The sequence below is a fragment of the Trachemys scripta genome, chromosome 17 (genome assembly GCF_013100865.1).
Source record: "Trachemys scripta elegans isolate TJP31775 chromosome 17, CAS_Tse_1.0, whole genome shotgun sequence".
NCBI lineage: Eukaryota > Metazoa > Chordata > Testudines > Emydidae > Trachemys > Trachemys scripta.
Genome location: NC_048314.1, coordinates 4,724,756 through 4,743,345, shown reverse-complemented (window position 1 = coordinate 4,743,345; position 18,590 = coordinate 4,724,756). Strand labels below are relative to the sequence as shown.

Here is an 18,590-nt window from a genome sequence, read left to right as displayed (position 1 = left end):
ATATGTTCCATTCTATATGCATCCGAAGAAGTGGGCTGTAGTCCACGAAAGCTTATGCTCTAATAAATTTGTTAGTCTCTAAGGTGCCACAAGTACTCCTGTTCTTCTTTTTATAGTCTTTAGGGCACTCCAGCTCATCTGGTCACATGCTCCCCAGGAGCAATCTATCTGCATGGGAGACAAATAGGCCTGAACAGTAAGCTGTAGCAGTCTGGGCTCAAACAATGTTACTTCTAAAGTGGAAAGGACATGCACATGCTCATTTCTTGCTCCCTCCTCTGCCACGCAGCAGGGAGTCAATTCAGGCTGCCAGTTCCCGTCCTGAGCCCTAGAGTTCCTCACTTCGGGCACTCTGTCCTTGGAAATGTATAGTCATGTGCTGAAAATGGAACCTGCACCAACAGTTTCTGTTACTCTTGCTTCCTTGCAGAACACAGTTGGGGAGAATCGATGGCTACAAGAGCAGCTGATCCAACTGCTAGTCAGCTACTGTGATCTGAACACAGCAGCCAGGTGGGCTCTCCGCTATAGCTTACCTGAGAAGACCCTGCCTTATGGAGTGGCCAATGAACTTCAGAAACTCAAGGCCCAGGAGAGGTAAATATTGTGGATTATACTGACTTCAGAAATGTCTGAATTATGCCAGTGACCTCTCTGGCTCCCAGAGCAGCTCGGATCTGGGAGGCTCAAAGGTGTCTTAAAGTGCCCTCAGGAGGAGAGTTCTGTACTTTATCTCTTAGAGACACTATACAGAATCTCACCCTCCGCCCCTGTTTGAGTAAATTGGACTGCTGCGTTCATGCAGGGAAATCCCAGCCTGCAGAGAGAGGCTGCATTTGGATAAATGACCTACTGCAAATGATTGTCTGAGCTCCAGCTGTTCAGTTAAGTCCATAGTATAAAGTTAAATCCACCACACTTTCTGAAGAATCCATGTGCAAATATCTGAGAACAAACTGCTGAGGAGTCTCTTAGTTTGGCGTTCCTCCTCTTTTTGCTTCTTTCTTGAATGTTGCTTTTCCTTCCTGACTTGTGTCTCAGAGTATATTTTACCCCCTTATTTCAGGCAGTGTACAATCAACAGCGAAACATCTAGTAGCCAGATCTTAGGGTGGGAGCACTAAGTTTAAAGAATCCAGAAGTTGCATGATACTGGTGGTGTCGCTACCTGAGGGGCACATCCTGCCCATTCCCTCTAGCACGTAGGATATAAAAGATAGTAGAATTGGTGTGGTTATGCGGTGCAGGGAGGCAGTATGCAGAGAATCCATGCAATGGTGTCCATGACTCCATCTGCAGTGAAAATGTGTTCCATGGGCTTAAGCCATGAGAGCATGAGGAGGTGTTTTGGATATGAGCCAGGCTGGAGGAGGCATGTCCACCAGCCAGATTGTCACAGCAGCCAGATTCCTGCAGGGGTGCAGAGCCTCAGTCAAGGCTATTGCGGTCCTCTGGTCTCGCAAGAAGGTGCCGGTGGCTCTATCAGCCCACTGCAGCCAAGGAAAGAGGTATTCTTTCCCCCATCAATCACCCCGTGCATTTACTTGGACTTTGCACAAGGAAGATGATCTGGCGCTGAACATTTAGTACAAAGCCGGAGAGCTCTAGGCTGTGTCGCTGAGTGCAGAGCAGCACTCATGCTTGCAGAGATTGGGTGCAATGGCGGGCCTTGCACTTGGGGACTCATGGACTGCATAAGGTTATCAATCCTGCAGCCGCTAGCCTCTGCCAAAGGAGACAGATGATAGCCTGCCCCCACCTCATCACCAGAGCCCAGAGGAAAGGGAAGCACAGCAGCTATGCTCAGGAGACACTGAAATCTGGGCCTGCAGGAGGCTGCCCGTAAGGGGGGACAGTGTCTCACAGGCAATGTAAGCCCCCAAACAGTGGGTAGGTGGGGACCATGCCTGCGAGAGAGCCACAAACTCTGGGCATGTACCACGGCAGGAAACCAACATCAGAACTTAACATGTCAGTAACCTCATTGTATATGCCAGCTCTGCCATTCTCAGTGTATTTGGATGGGTAAGTGAAGCCCTCTGTACCTCAGTCTTCCCACCTGCAAAATGGGGATAAGAATCCTAACCCACTATGGTGAAGTGCTTTGCAGTTCATGGAGCTCTGGATCCAAATGCAGCCACTTCTCTTTTCTTAGCAATTGAAATAGTCTAGCAGCAGGTTCCCACAGAGGGCGTTCACGCTGCAAGGGAAAGAGAGATGGTATCAGAGTATAAATGATGACATCATCTCTGCTGTGGTCCTACCACATGCTCCTCTTGAGCTGTGCAGATCAGAATATTCCCGGAGACATGAGATTTCACACCTTCATTAAATATTTTACACAAATATTGACTTCGCCGTGCACACATACCGTCTCTGCGAGGGAATGTTTGCACAGCACCAAGCTGCTATGTTACAAAATTAGTCACACAGTCCCCGAAACACAAGGTTAGTAAATATTTTCTCAAATAATAAACCATTTAAAGACTCTGTGGGAAAGAGACTAGCCAGAAATTCATGATACGTACAAAATAGCTGGGTTTTCTCTTGCTCTTACTTTCCTCGGATTGCATCATCTGGACGGGACACACGTGCAAAGCTGTTACAGCATTTACAAAGCTATTGCAAGAGCCTCTGCTGTATGGGGAACCAACTCGTGCTGTGTAAGATCCTGTTCTAGGAAATCCGTGATAACTCGCAAAGCCCATTTCGGCACGCATCTCCCTAACAGTGCCAAGGTGTTAATGCACTTGCATTACACCTCTCTCTGGGACATGGCCTGAAGTCTTAGTGTGGGAGAATCAAACAGGTGGGGAATCTCAGTCTGGTTGTGAGTTCAGCTTACCACTGTTCTTAGCATGTAGACCCAAAGTGCAGGGAGATGGTGGAGTAGTGTGAACACCTTCTCAGGGCTTTTGTATTTCCAGCTCCATGGAACAGAGGGAACAGCAGGTGTAGATGCTGAACAGGAAAAGGGCTGGGGGAAGCTGGCATAGGAAGGAGAGGTTAGCGAAGCCTTTATGAGCCATTCCACTCTAAGCTCAATGGAGGAGGAGGCCTCTTGAGCCAGAGGTGGAGCAGCTTGTGATTCTCTGCCTGTTCCTGTCTAATGAGAAAACCAAAGCTCTGGTTTGGGCCCTGAGCTGGTCTGAGCCAGCCTGCCCATGTGGATGGGGCCATGCCAGCTAGTGGGTTCCTGGGGGTGAGGGGTCCTTACAATGTGCTATCTTCGAAGCCGGAGCTCACTTGCTGGCTTTACGTTCACATCAATTCTGGAAAAGGGAGTGGAGTGTGAGCAATGCATGATGAGAAGTCTGGGTTTGGGAGGCTTTTCTAGTCTGGAGGTTACTTCCAATGTGTATGTGTTATTGATGGAATGGACTTGTGCTCCAAGCTTCCATCTCTGTCTCACATGCACTAGATCAGGGGTAGGCAACCTATGGCACGGGTGTCCAAGGCGGCATGTGAGCTGATTTTCAGTGGCACTCACACTGCCCAGGCCCTGGCCACCCGTCCAGGGGGCTCTGCATTTTAATTGAATTTTAAATGAAGCGTCTTAAACATTTTAAAAACCTTATTTACTTTACATACAACAATAGTTTAGTTATGTATTATAGACTTATAGAAAGAGACCTTCCAAAAACGTTAAATTGGATTACTGGCAGGCAAAACCTTAAATTAGAGTGAATGAATGAAGACTCGGAACACCACTTCTGAAAGGTTGCTGGCCCCTGCACTAAATGTTTTTGTGGTTATTTTTTTGGTGGGGGGAGGGAGAGAAGGTGAGTCAAGGCTGAAAGGAACAGAGAGAAAGAGTAGAGTAAGGAGAAAGGGTCAGAGAAAGTGGAGAGAGAAGAGAGATCGAGTGAGAAGAGGTGACAGAGGGATGTGAGGAGAGGGGCTCTAGGACTTTCTGATGTCCCTTGGGCCCTGAAATCTTAGGATGGCCCTCTTAAAAGTTGCTGGCTCTTCTTTTGTGCAGGGTAGAAGATGCTGAGAGCAGAGTGGGTGACTATGAAAAGGATAAGAAGGAGGGTTATTACCAGCTCCCCATTCCCAGGGAGAACATTCACTTTCTGCAGACATGGGAAGGGATGCTGAGGTGGAGGGAGAAGGTGCTGCAGGTAAGTGTCTCCCTGCTGTTGGCTTTTTAATGTCAATCATGTAACGGAATATTTGTGACCTTCATCATCAAATACACGTCAGTCTGTGCCAGGAGCAGCAGGAGCACTCCTGGCACTTTCAGTAGGAAATCTCTGAGGCCTGTGGGCTCGGAGATTGACTGGAATAGCTATTGTGGAGTAAGCTATCGCAGGGGTGGGCAAACTACGGCCCACAGGCCACATCCGGCGCTCCAGCCAGTTTAATCCAGCTCTCAAACTCCCTGCTTCCGTGCTCCAGCCGGGGAGCAGGGTCGGAGAATGCTGCGCGTGCGCCGCCTGGAGCCTGCACCCCTGACCTCCTCCTGTGCCCCAACCCCCTGCCCCAGCCAAAAGCCTCCTCCCGCACCCTGAACTCCTCATTTCTGGCCCCACCCCAGAGCCCGCAGCCCCAGCCAGAACCTTAACCCCCCCCATGTCCCAACCCCCTGCCCCAGCCCTGATCCCCCTCCTGCCTTCCGAGCCCCTTGGTCCCAGTCTGGAGCCCCCTCCTACACCCCAAATCCCTCAGCCCCACCCCAGAGCCCACACCCCCAGCGAGAGCCCTCCTGCACTTCCTCCCCCTGCCTGCACCCCAACCTCCTGCCCTAGCCCAGAGCCCCCTCCTGCACACTAAGCTCCTCACTTCTGGTCCCACCCCAGAGCCCGCACCCCCAGCCAGAGCCCTCACCTCGTCTTGCACCCCAACCCCCAATTTCATGAGAATTCATGGCCTACTGTGCAATTTCCATACCCAGATGTGGCTCTAAGGCCAAAAAGTTTGCCCACGCCTGAACTATCGGAAAAAATCCTATGGGACACTGTATTCTGGATAAAAGCCACTTTATTCACAATAATTAGTGCACTTCCAAAGCAGAGTAATTATTCTGCAATAACGTGATTCTTAGTGCAGAGTAGAGTGTCCAGCCAGGGAGTTGTTCCACAATTGCTGTTCCAGTCTGTATCCCATGTGGACAAGCCCTGAGTAAAGACAGCGTTTTGTGTGTGCTGCAGCCCGGCCAGGTTGTTGGCGTCGATATGGAGTGGAGGCCGTCATTCGGTGTGGTTGGAAGGCCACGCGTCTCAGTGCTGCAGATTGCTATCGAGGAGCAGGTGTTCCTCCTGGATTTGCTGCAGCTCCTCAAGCCAGATGAGATGGAGGAGCTTTCTCACTTTGTCCAGACCCTCTTCTCAGATCCAACCATCATTAAACTAGGTAACTTAAGCTTTCCCCTATGCTCTGCTTTCCACTGCAGGAACTGTCAGCCTTTCTCACTACTTCACATACATAGGAACAACATCCTCTATCCTGCCCTCTGTACATGGGGCCTTCCCCTAGTAGGGTATAATCTAGTCCAGTTAGAACATTCTTCTCTTATCGCTTCGGGAGCCCTCTAGATTAGATGGCTGCCATGGCAGGCAGCAGGGTGAACAGCTTCCACCACTGCCTGCCCCACATCAGAAACTACAGCTCTGTGGGTTAACCCATCTGGTATCAGAACAAACATCAGTCTGGGTTAGCCTGCTCCATACCAGAACCCACAACTCCCTGGGTTAGTCCACCCAGTATCAGGACCCAGAACGCTTGGGGTTAGCCCACTGAGTACCAGAAATCAAACCAGGCTAATCAAGAGAGCACCCAGTACCAGAACCCAGAGCTTTCAAAGTTAGCCCATCCAGTTCTAGAGCCCATAGCTCCCTGGGTTAGCCCACTCAATACCAGAATTCATAGCTCTTTGGGTTAGCCCACCCAGGACCAGAACGGATATCTTTCCGGGTTAGCCGACGTGGAACCAGAATCCCATAGCTCTCTGGGTTAACCCACCCAGTACCAGAACGGATATCTTCCTGGAACCAGAACCCGGAGCTCTCAGGTTAGCATGCCGTGCATCAGAACCCAGAACTCATTTTTCTATCTGTGTGATTTGAGGCTTTGTCTCTGCAGGGTATGGGATGTCCGGAGACCTGCACAGCCTAGCTGCTACGTGCTCTGCTTTTAAAGAAATGGATAAGCACGTGCACGGCATAGTGGACCTGCTTGCAGTAGATAAACAAGTAAGAATGGGAACCTGAAGATTTGGAAGAGTCCTTCTCTTGACTGTACTGGAAGATAACTCATCATTTCACAGCATTTTCTTTCTGCATCCTATATTGGCAGGGAGATGGCTAGATGACCTAAAAGGTCTTTTCCATCTTTAGTTCCTAGGGTGTTGTGATTCTTTAGAGAGAGACACAAGCATTTAGTTTTGATTAGCTAAAAAGACATGGCTGGGCATTTTAATAGCTCTCCACTTTACCTTTAAAAAAGGAACTAAAATGGAGCCAGTGGTCCATTCACCCAAGAGGGGCTTTTTGAACACAGCCATCACACTCATACTTGCTATGAGCAAATTCTTGTAGAATGATCTTTAACTTATAAAAGTTTAATTATTCTAGCATTTGGTAGTGTCCATAGAGTTGTTATGGATTTAATAGACAGCTCCTTATAAAGAGCATGGAGTATGAGCCTAGGACTCAGTGCAGTACAGGATTTGCATTCATCTGCTACTAAAATGCAGCTGGCTCTGGATTAGAACTCAGCAGCTATGTAGCAGCATGCAGTAATTTTAGTAAGAAAATGAAAACATGCATCTGTTTGAAACTGCAGGGGACATTTAAGGAGGTAGGTTGGGATTTAGCCAAACTCCTGGGGTTGTCATCCCAACTCAGGAAGTGCTGAGGACACTCTAGTCTCCATAAGTAGTCACAGCCTTAGTTCTATCCAGACCGAGTGGGGGACATTTCAGAATCATCGTTTGCTCTAATCCTGGGGCACCTTTTCTGTTTAACATATTAGCTCAGAAAACAAAATGGGGAGGAAGATGCTGGGGTGCTGTGGTTATTATTTCTTTATTATTTGTATTGCGTTCGTGCCCAGTGGCCTCAGTTGGCTCAGGGACTCTCTGCTCTAGGTGCTTTGCAAATGCATGAGAAGAGACACTTCCTGACCCAACTTCTTAACATCTTAGGAAAATGCTCCACGAGAAATTTGGTCACCCTTTTTAGCATACTTAGAGGAGGAAGACTCCACAGTCAGCAAGCCAGAATCTTTAGCCAGGTTCTTTGAATATGAACTTGATCCTGACTAAGTAATAGATAATGTACAATGTAGTTTGTTAACATTTTATTGTAAGTTTGCTTTAATAAAAAGTTTCAAATAAAAAATTTCCAAAAAGCGCTCCAGATATGATGCAGTCAAACTAGGCCGTTGTTTCCCTTCCATGCTTTGAAACCAAGTTCATTTCCAACAAGTGTGTTTGTCAAACAGATATCCAATATCTGTTCGGGTATCCAGTTTGCCATGCCAGCCCTTGTCTGAGATGGCTGGACTGTGTATACCCACATGCCTTGATTGTACTTTCCACCCCACTGCAACGTGTGATATTTTCAGGCTCTGTTTTGAAATCTGTTTGTTTTGCATCTTTCTCTCCCCCTTCAGTTACAGAAATGCTGGAGGAAGAGCAGCCTTCAGGTTGACGTACTGTCACAGGAGAAGGGCTGTGGAGACAGAGGGTTCAGGCAGCCGGAAAGAGGGCTCAGTCTGCTGGTGCAGCATGTCCTGGGGAAACCTCTTGATAAAACTGAGCAGCTCTCCAACTGGGAGAAACGGCCGCTGCGGGAGGAACAAATCCTCTATGCAGGTCTGGTTAGCATGTAACTGTAGAGCAAGGTGCCACGCACAACTCTGTCATGGGCCTGCATTTCATTAGATGTGTAGATGTGGAAAAAATGTTAACCAGCAGAGGGGAAAATGGCTTTGCAGATTAGTTCCTGTTCAAAGAAGCCAGCACATGTTTTGTTTGTCCTTTTATGGACCTAATTTTAATGGCTGGAGTATAAGCTGTTCAATGAATCATTATTTCTCTGATAAAAGAATTTCTTTACCAGTCAAATTATTCTGATGAAACATAATCTCAATGGGAACTCCTCTGAATAGTTGAAAAGGAAAAAAAGTCCACTTCCTTCTGCCTCATTTCACTGCACATGGCTTTTCTGGGAAACCACTATTATGTCCTGTATGTCAACTGAATTCAAGATGGGCATGGATGGCATTCGGAGCTATACTACAGGGGCCTTGGTCCAGGCAGGTCAATGTGAACTGTAGGTATAAATCCAGAGATGAGTCACAGTGAGACAGCGGAACTCCATCGAGTGATAAAAAAGTACCAGCCCAGTGTTAAATTCAGCCCTTCTGTAAGCAGGGGCAACTCCCAATCAGGTCAGTGTTTGAGATTTGCATAGCTGACTAGGAGATTTAGTCACACAACTTCCATTGAAATGATGGGGGCTGCATGGCTAAATCCTCAAGTTAGAATTGAACGTCTCAAGCAGTGGTAGTTGCAGCTTCTTTGTGTCAAGGCTGAGTGTGGCTCCGTGTCTTTGAATTCTGTGAGGGGAAAGATACCACATTTGTGCTAGTTCTGGATTGATGAAATGGGATTCTGGGTCAAAGCCTATTTGATTATTATATTTACTGAATCTATACAAGACTGTAAGATACAATGCTAGATACCTGCATCTACCAAGGGCGATTGGATGTAGTTGCATTTATATAGGTGTAGACCCTCTTCTTTTCATCACAAAAGCCTTTCTTTCTATTTTGGTCAAAGCCAAACTAATGGGGATATTCTGTTTTGTAGCTTCTGATGCGTACTGCTTGCTGGAGGTGTATAAGAAACTGTGTGAGGATCCATCAGGCTTTGGCCTGTGTTCAGATCTCACTGAGAGCCTGGTGGGTAAACCTACCACAAAATCCAGGGCAAAGAAGCAGCTGAATCAACAAGAAATGCCATCACCTTCCGAGCAGGTTTGTAAACATCTTCAAAGAACTGTACATTGCTCCCAATCTCTTCAAACTATACATTGGCATCACCTCTCAAGCAGGCTATTAGCCATGCCTGTCAAGCCTGTCTGCATGCCTTTCTCTAGTCCTGGGGTAGCAAAAATCCTTCTCACTTTCCTATTTTACTGAGTAAATGTGTTTAACCCCAATAGTGCCAGTACTCAAAGTTCCCTGCATAGGTCAGTGCATTTATTTCCTCCGCTGGAAAATGTCATTTAGAAATATGAACAACATAGCAAGTTGCCATTGATGTTAGCACCTTCCTATTTGCATACAAGGTTTTTCAGCAGAATTTACTAGCCATCCTAAACTAATGGGAATATTGTAAATTAAACATATTCAGGCTATTGCTGCAAAGGTTGCTACAATAAGTTTTACAGTCTTGGTCTTCCTTGTGAACTCAGGATCCATCACTGTCACCTCTATAATCCAATTAATTAGTCAAGTGACTATTGTTGATGTTTATTACAGTAGTGTTCAGGGACCCACTGAGATCCGGGCCCTATGAAGTGTGAGAGGCCCTGCCCCAGAGAGCTTCAAGTCTCTTTGAGAAAAGGCAGTAACATAGATTTAACAGTGTAAGTATCTTCATACTGTATCACCGTCGAAAAGTGAGCATTTACTCACAGCGACCACCCACTGGTATTTGAGATAGGAACATAAGAATGGCCATACTGGGTCAGACCAGTATCCTGTCTTCTGATGGTGGCCAATGCCAGATGCTTTAGAGGGAATGAACAGAACAGGTAATCATCAAGAGATCCATCCCCTGTTGCCCATTCCCAGCATCTCGCAAACAGAGGCCTGAGAGACTTTGGAGCATGGTTTTGCATTCCTGCCCATCCTGGCTAATAGCCATTGATGGACCTATACTCCATGGACTTATCTAGTTCTTTTTTCAACCCTGTTAGTCTTGGCCTTCACAACATCCTCTGACAAAGAGTTCCACAGGTTGACTGTACATTGTGTGAAGAAATACTTCCTTTTGTTCATTTTAAACCTGCTGCCTATTTCATTTGGTGACCCCCAGTTCTTCTACTGTAGCAATACTGCATATAATAAAGGATCCTGCAGCAATTCCCTGTTCTAAGCACAGTAACCACCTACAAACTGTAAATATGTCTTCAAGCAACCCAGCCTATTAATTTTAAAGATACTAGAAGCAAAGCTGAGCATTGGAGGCTGGTTTGGGGTTGTAGCCCCAATTATCCTGAATAGGTTACCTGCTACATTAATACAGCCTCCCAAAGACGGGAGGGTATCTCAGGGGACTCTCCAGGCAGCAGACATTTGAAATAAAATAAACAAACTTCAGTCATTCCTGTATGTCTTTTTTTCTATAGCAAGCCAAAGTGATAGGCATGGAGGCCTTGAGCCCCCCTCCTTCCATCTCCCCGAAGGAGTTCAGCGTGGTCTGTGATAACATGCTGCAGGGACTTGGACGCCACCTTCGCTGCCTCGGAGTGGACGTCCGTATGCTAGAGAATGATGACAACCATAGAAAAGCTGCTGAGGTCAGTCCTGGGTTGAGTCGCTTTAGCTGTCACCATGTAGGGAAAGCACAGTGTTTAAACGAATGTGATTTCAATGGGTATTAATATTCCCCTGTGTCCAATGAGCCTGGGAGTGTTGCCTGCTACACGCTTACCCTGTGCCTTTGCTAACACCCCACTGTCACAAGTGGCCTCGCAGACCTAGCCATTATCATTTTGGCTATGCTTTCCACTTCCTGGGGAGAGAGGGTGGGAACAAACCCTGTTTGCATGGAGCTCTGTGATTTTGTGGCTTGTTCATAGCTGCACTTTTCCGTCATGGACAGCAGTGCTGGGAGCTACCAAGCAATTAAGAGAACAAAAGTGCATGAGGTGTGACCAATAGTTTATGAGCATTTATAATGGTGTAGTGCCATCATGGCTAGGGCAAAAGACGGGGGCCCAGAAGGCATTTGGTCTGTAATGGCATAGAACCACAGGAAGTGAAATAATTTGTCTGGCTTGTTCCTTAGACACCCCAGATGGAATGTAATCAAAGCAGGACTGTGCTGCGTGTGAGTGAAGATTTCCGGATAAAATATCAGGAAACTTCCTAGCTAGGTAGCATGGGGTACACTCAGCCTGGCTAAACAAATCTAGGATGTCTAGAAATGAATCAGAATTGAACATTCAAGAAGGAATTATCTGTAACGTGCTGGGTTGGCTAGCACTGAATCTGGACTCCCATAACCACTCTGTCTGACCCTCTGTGTCTAGGAGAAAAGAGACACATGCTCTTTCATTTCACACATATTTCTGCTATGACAGAAATGGAGATATCCAGCCCACACAATGTGTTGCTATCAAATATGCAGTGATCACCAAGCCTAGAGTACAGGATGTTTCCTCTTCAGATGTCTGCTTGGCTGGAATCCTGAGCAGTCCTTAACTTCTGAAGAAATAATTAATATCTCATCCCTGACTTACATGAGTCATTAAAACACACTAGCTATCCCTCATTCTCTCCCCTCCCCCCATCCGTCTCTTCTCCTTCTGATGCCTTATCATGCTTCGGACAGGATATTTTAGATTGTACTCTCTATGGTAACCAGGCAAACATCCTTTTGCTATCAAAAGCCCTTGCAGAGTTACTGCATTGCAGAGGCTTTGATGTGTGCTTGGATAATCAGAGATAAAAATGGATATCTCTGCCTCCTTTATATCTGAGAATCCTGATTTAAATAAAAATCTAATGCTGAACATGGCACATACAGAAAGTCAGCAAGCAACTCTCCCAGGGACAGGAGAAAGATTTGAATAGTGATCACCATGGCTTGGTATGTTTGAAAGAAGCTATCACAATAATATACCAATATCACCTGGGCTCACAGCACGCACATGCAAAATTAGGGTTTGTTTTTCCATTACAGTTATTTCAATTATATTATTAATCAAACATACATACACACATGTACATCTTTCTTGCTCTCATATTGCAAAGATCACCCTAGCAACTCAGAGACTAACAAATTTATTAGAGCATAAGCTTTCGTGGACTACAGCCCACTTCTTCGGATTTCCACTCCATACGGCTAAATGCAGTGCCTTGCATAATGACAGGTTTCAGAGTAGCAACCGTGTTAGTCTGTATCCGCAAAAAGAACAGGAGTACTTGTGGCACCTTAGAGACTTACATGAGTCATTAAAACACACTAGCTATCCCTCTAATAACAAATTTATTAGATCATAAGCTTTCGTGGACTACAGCCCACTTCTTCGGATTTCCACTCCATACGGCTAAATGCAGTTAGTCTCTAAGGTGCCACAAGTACTCCTGTTCTTTTTGTGGATACAGACTAACACGGCTGCTACTCTGAAACCTGTCATTAGGCAAGGCACTGCATTTAGCCGTATGGAGTGGAAATCCGAAGAAGTGGGCTGTAGTCCACGAAAGCTTATGCTCTAATAAATGTGTTAGTCTCTAAGGTGCCACAAGTACTCCTGTTCTTTTTGCGGATACAGACTAACACGGCTGCTACTCTGAAACGTAGCAACTCATTTGCCAAGCAAGGCCCCTTAAATAGTCTTGCATTTGCTTCCTATGGTTTTTCCTGCACCAGTTGCTAAAGCAACTGTGAATATTACTAAGTGGATGGTCTCACTTTTTGGATTTTATCTGAGATGTTGCTTAAAAGCAAGATGCAAGCCTGAATCTACGGGTTTGCACTGTACCCTCTTGGAATAATGTGTATGGTAGTGGTAGAGCAATATCCCTCCTTTAGTTTGGGAAATACTGCTCCCCAAATCCACACCAAACCCAGTGTTGGTGCTGGGTGGTGCTTCGTAGTCTTCTGCAGTTATCTGCAGAGTGTCTTCTTCTGGATGGTTGCTATCCTAGCAAGACTTGTCTCATCAGACCTGTAGTTTCAAATCTTATGTGCTGCACTGAATGTGAGAGTGAATTAAAAATATAGAGGAATTAGAATTTCTTATATAAATCTCTTTTCAATTAAATCTGCTCATCATGGGAAGAAAGGGTCTCATAAACTGACTTTCAGTGAATAAATCCTTTCCAACTTTCTTTGATTAGCCATTAACTTGCAAGTGAACAACTGTTTTGTGCTAGACTGTGGGCACAAGATTAATTTTGGAAATCCTCTATTTTTGTGGCATGGCTGGGCAAGTGATCGACAGTAGCAAATATCTCCAATGGCTGGTGATGGGACACTAGATTGGGAGGGCTCTCAGTTACTATGGAGAATTCTTTCTCAGGTGTCTGGCTGGTAGGTCTTGCCCACATGCTCAGGGTCTAACTGATCGCCATATTTTGGGTCAGAAAGGAATTTTCCCCCAGGTCAGATTGGCAGAGAGCCTGGGGTGGTTGTTTTTTTGCCTTCTTCTGCAGCACAGGGTATGGGTTATGTGCAGGTTTAAACTAGTGTAAATGGTGGATTCTTTGTAACTTGAAGTCTTTAAACCATGATTGAGGACTTCAGTGACTCAGCCAGAGGTTAGGGGTCTATCACAGGAGTGGATGGGTGAAGTTCTGTGGCCTGAAATGTGCAAGAGGTCAAACTAGATGATCATGATGGTCCCTTCTGGCCTTAATGTCTGCGGCTATGAGCATGTTTATACTGTGTGTCTAGAGGTCTAAGCCCAGATCCCCAGCTGCTATGGAGCAGCCCACAGTGTAGCTTGGCAGAATGGATTCAACTGTGGCTCTTAGCGTTGCGTGTCCTAATCCTGCGCCAGGTGAACACTGAGCTGATCTCTTGGCTTTACATAGAGCAGCCTGGGGGCCCCAAGGAGTCTTCAAGAGCAACTGGGGATTGATGAGGTGCAAAGAAGTCTTGGCCACACATGGCCTTTATGTTAACTGTGGGGGGTAGCATAGGAGCCATTACATCAGTTCTACACCACTGGTAGATCCCAGCTTCAGGAATGCTTTCAATAATGGGCCCAGAGCAACCCTCACACAGGAGAATCCTGGCCTCTGTGTCTCTAACCAATGCATAACTCCTCTGATAGGGATAGGAGCTATCTAAAATGGGAATGCACCTCATTGGAAGGGCTGCACGCTTTTGAGAATTATTCATGATGAGGCTTTGAACTCTATCTTGAGCCCAGTATTAATTTAAAATACATCTCCACTTGGAATAATGTTCCTTTCGTCTTTGACTATTTGTCCCTATGGGTGCTCCACCAGAGGACGCACATGTATCTGAACGCGCTCGACAGAGAAGCAAAGCAGTGTGCACAGGCCCATGCCTGCGCAGGGCAGCGCCTCGTACCTCCAAATGAGGACATGTAAGGAAGTGTGGGCCCACCACAACTCAGTTGCTTCTCGACTGCCTGTGCCTTGAGACAGAGCAATTGCATGCCTGCTGATTCTCAGCTTCCCGCCTTTCTTAACTGAGTCATTTTCATGTTTTTTTCTTTCTTAGTTTTCCTTTATTTTGTTTAGATATTTTATTTCTCTTTTAGTCTTAACGCACTTGTGTTTAGAAGGTGGGTTGGTTGCCCTCTCCCCCTTTTTTTCAGTCTCCTATTTTTGGACCATTACACTCCAGGTTATGCCATAGACCATGGGATTTAAGCCCTGCCAGAATTAGCACAGGTTTTTATCCCCATAGCAATGGACATTCGAGCTGCCTCTGCTGCCACGGAGACATCCACATCCCGTCACGGTGTAAGGTCTTTCCGGGATTTAAGGCAGGTCTCAAAAGGAGAGAAAGGAGAGACTGAAGCTCCTTGTAATGGAATGCTCACTAGCTCTGGGGAGGTGGGGTCCATTTCCCACCCCATAAATTGACATCACCTTGCTGGGCTGCTCCACCAGCCCACCATTTTCAGAAGCTAGGACATAGAGGAAGAAAAAGCTTCTTTCCCCTACCAGGGAAACAATAAATTTCACTCTGAGGCAGGGGTAGGCAACCTATGGCATGTGTGCCAAAGGCGGCATGCAAGCTGATTTTCAGTGGCACTCACACTGCCCGGGTCCTGGCCACCTGTCTGGGGGGCTCTGCATTTTAATTTAATTTTAAATGAAGCTTCTTAAATGTTTTAAAAACCTTATTTACTTTACATACAACAATAGTTTAGTTATATATTAAAGACTTATAGAAAGAGACCTTCTAAAAACATTAAAATGTATTACTGGCATGCAAAACCTTAAATTAGAGTGAATAAATGAAGACTCGGCACACCACATCTGAAAGGTTGCCGACCCCTGCTGAGGAGACCTCAGGTCCACTCAAGGGATACAGCTGAGGCTCTGTCTGATTCTGGTACCGGGTCACTGGTACTGCACAAGAAGCAGCAGGTGGAGAGGCCTTCTAGTAGACAGCACAGGGAGCCCTGTGTCAGTACTGACAGACCCCTTTTGGCCCCGAGATGCACACAGCCAGGAGGCACTCCAGTTCCTCCATCTTCCCTGCACCAGAGCTCTGAGGTCAGAGAATTTCCTCCACAAGTCGCTCTGGTACCATGCTCACCATTTTGGCACTGACCCCTTCTCCAGACCCTGATACCGACTCAGACTTCTGAGGAACCACAAATGGAGGGAAACTCACAGCCATCAACAAACACATCTTCATCTCCAATAAGGCAGTAATGCCCCACCACCCTCTTCTGCTGATGACTTTTGGCCCATCCAAGACCCCATGAAATGCCTGGCAGAATCCCTCCAGATCCTGTTAGAAAAGGTTCAGGAGTCTCAGCACTCCTTGATAGCCATTATAAATATCACCCCTCAGGGGAAATCCCCTCCTAACCAATGAGGCTCTGTTATTGCCTACTCTCACAGTCTGGCAAACACCTGCCACAATCCAGCCCACCTGTAAGCAGGCAGATAAAAAGGACTATATTCCATCGAAGAGAATGGAGCATTTATTTTCACACCCCACTGCCAATTCTCTGGTGGTGGATGAAGCTAATGAAAGAAATCAACAAACCCACTCCAGATCCTCTCCTTATGATAAGGAGTCCAAACATTTAGACATCCTGGGCAGAAAGAGCTGTTCTCCAGTTTTGGGTGGTAAGCTAGCAAGCCCTGTTGGCGAAATATGATTTTAACACGTATTCCAAGTTCACCCATTGTACTGAACATCTGCCACTGGTCCAGAGGGAACAATTTCAGGCCGTTATCTCTGAGGGTCAATTGGTATCTAAAACCTCCCTCCAAGTTATCCTAGATGCCACAGACATGGCTTCTAAGTCCTTAGCCATGGCTGTGGTTATGCGCAGAGCATCCTGGCTCCAGTCTTCTGGTCTCCCAGGGGAGGTTCAGAAAACAGTTGAAGACCTTCCCTTGGAAGGCCCAAGCTCTTCTGTGCTGACACAGACTTCTCCCACCATACCTTGATGGACTCAAGGATGACCTTACTGTCTCTTGGAATTTATGTCCTTTCAACAAAAAGATGGTTTAGTAGGTCCCAAGTGTCCCAGGTTCTTGACCATGCCAGTGCTATCTGAAACATACTCTTCTCAGACATTCTGTCTTTCAGAGGAGATCTGCCTCCCCCTCTACTTAATCATCATCTGCACCTCCCTCTAAGAAACAGTTTTGACATCTTGGTTGAGGGCCTTAAGCAGCCTACTTTCCCGGATCCTGTGCTGCACAATTGCATCCACCCCTCTTTGAAAACCAACCAGCCCACTTCCTCCCTGTCTGGGAACAGCTTACCTCAGATAAACGGACCTTGGAGGTGACTGATGTAGGATATTCTGTCCACTTCAATACTATTTCCCCCTACCACCACCCTTTTCCTATGCCTTTTCAGGGACCCCTCTCATGATGATTTCTTAACACAAGAGGTCCAGTCTCTCCTACTCTTGGGGGTGATCAAACTGGTTCTCCCAGGGTTCACTGGAAGAGGATTCTATTCCAACTACTTCCTAGTTCCAAGTGGGGCAAAGAATGGAGACCTCAGATCTTGACCTCAGAAACCTGAACACCCTGTATCCTTTCCCAGCACTTCAGGATGGTGACACTAGCAACCGTAATCCCATCCTTATATCTGGGAGATTGGTTTGTCACCCTTGACCTTCAGGATGCCTACTTTCATGTAGCTATTCACCCATCCCCCACTAACGTTTCCTACACTTCAGAGTAGGCTCAGAACACCACCAGTACCGAGTCCTTCCCTTTGGGCTTTCCACAGCCCTGAAGGTCTTTGCAAAGCTTTTCTTAGCAGTGGTGGCCCATTTACGTTAATGGGGCATAGCAGTATTCCCATATCTGGACAGTTGGCTCCTCGGGGGTTGATCAGCTCTAGAGGTCCAGTCAGCAGCCTCCAAGGATGTAGCCCTATTCAGTCTCTGGGCCTTCGCATCAATTGGAAGAAGTCTACATTGACTCCAGTTCAAAGAATAGACTTCATCAGAGCCCCTCTAAACTCTGATCACCAGAGCCTATCTTCCCAAAGAGAGACTCCCCACTCTGCCAAGTCTAATCTCGATGATACAACACAGCCCACAAACAGCTGTGAGGACCTGTCTACAGCTCTTGGGCCATGTGTTGGCCTCTACTGTCATCACACCTCATGTGAGACTGTGCAAGTGCCTTCAGGCATAGCAGAAGACTGTATACACCCCAAATGCATCACAATACCTCAGAAAGTTCTGGACTCTTTCAGGCGGTGGAAGGATCCATTTAACGTCTGTGCGGGAAACCCATGCTTACATCCCCCATGTCAAAGATCCTCATAACAGATGCTTCTCTTTTGGGAAGCTCACCTTCAAGGGGACACAGCCCAGAGCAAATGGTCTGCACAAGAGGTCACGTTCCACATCAACATTCTAGGGTTAAGAGCAGTCCAATATGCTTTTCAAACCTTTCTTCACACCATACAGGGCCACCATCAGAGTAATGCCAGACAACAGGGCAAAAATGTATTATATCAACCGATAGGGCAGAGCAAGATCCCAGTACTTATGTACAGAATCACTAAAGCTATGGAACTTGTGCATTTCCCATCAGATAGAACTCTCAGCAATTTGTCTTCCAGGCCTTTAGAATAGAATTGCAGACTCCCTGAGCAGAAACTTCCATCAGGACCAAAAACTGGAGCTCAACAATTCTGTCTTCCACAGCATCTGCCAAACCTGAGGTATTCCAGAAGCAGACCTCTGTGCCACCCCAAACAACAGGAAATGTCACCTTTTCTGCTCCAAGGGAGGACACGGCCACAACTCATTTGGAGATGTTCTGATAATACTATGGCCCCGTATCCTGCTGTTTGTTTACCCATGTCTACTGCTAATTCTCAAAACCTTAATCAAACCATGACAAGAGAGAGCAAGATTTACCCTCAGAGTGCCGTCCTGGCCAAGGCAAGTGCCTTTAGTGCCAGGTCATTGACATAAATGAACTTGTATATAATTTAAAAAGGGATGATGCTAGTACTGATCCCTGTGGGAGGCCATTGTGCAGACTGTGCTTTTTGTTAATCTGATTCCAAGATGGACACAGAAGCTTCCATCTGAAAACACCGACACTGCCAGTGTCAAGTCTGTAAATCTCATCTTCAGCTTTGAATTTCTTGTCCTTTTATGGTTTAAACAATACTCTTGGTAGCTAGACAATCTTTTCTCTCT

General features: G+C 46.4%; 1 protein-coding gene across 2 annotated transcripts in view; it reads left to right on the top strand.

Annotated features, from left to right (window-relative positions):
- Positions 1-18,590, top strand: part of EXD3 (exonuclease 3'-5' domain containing 3) — a 601,904-nt gene that overhangs the window by 251,158 nt on the left and 332,156 nt on the right. For both annotated transcript variants that reach the window (XM_034793607.1, XM_034793606.1), the window contains exons 12-18: positions 431-597; positions 3,983-4,124; positions 5,154-5,355; positions 6,085-6,194; positions 7,618-7,819; positions 8,819-8,985; positions 10,365-10,535. In XM_034793607.1, coding sequence (XP_034649498.1) covers positions 431-597; positions 3,983-4,124; positions 5,154-5,355; positions 6,085-6,194; positions 7,618-7,819; positions 8,819-8,985; positions 10,365-10,535 — 1,161 coding nt within the window. The remainder of the gene's footprint in view (positions 1-430; positions 598-3,982; positions 4,125-5,153; positions 5,356-6,084; positions 6,195-7,617; positions 7,820-8,818; positions 8,986-10,364; positions 10,536-18,590) is intronic.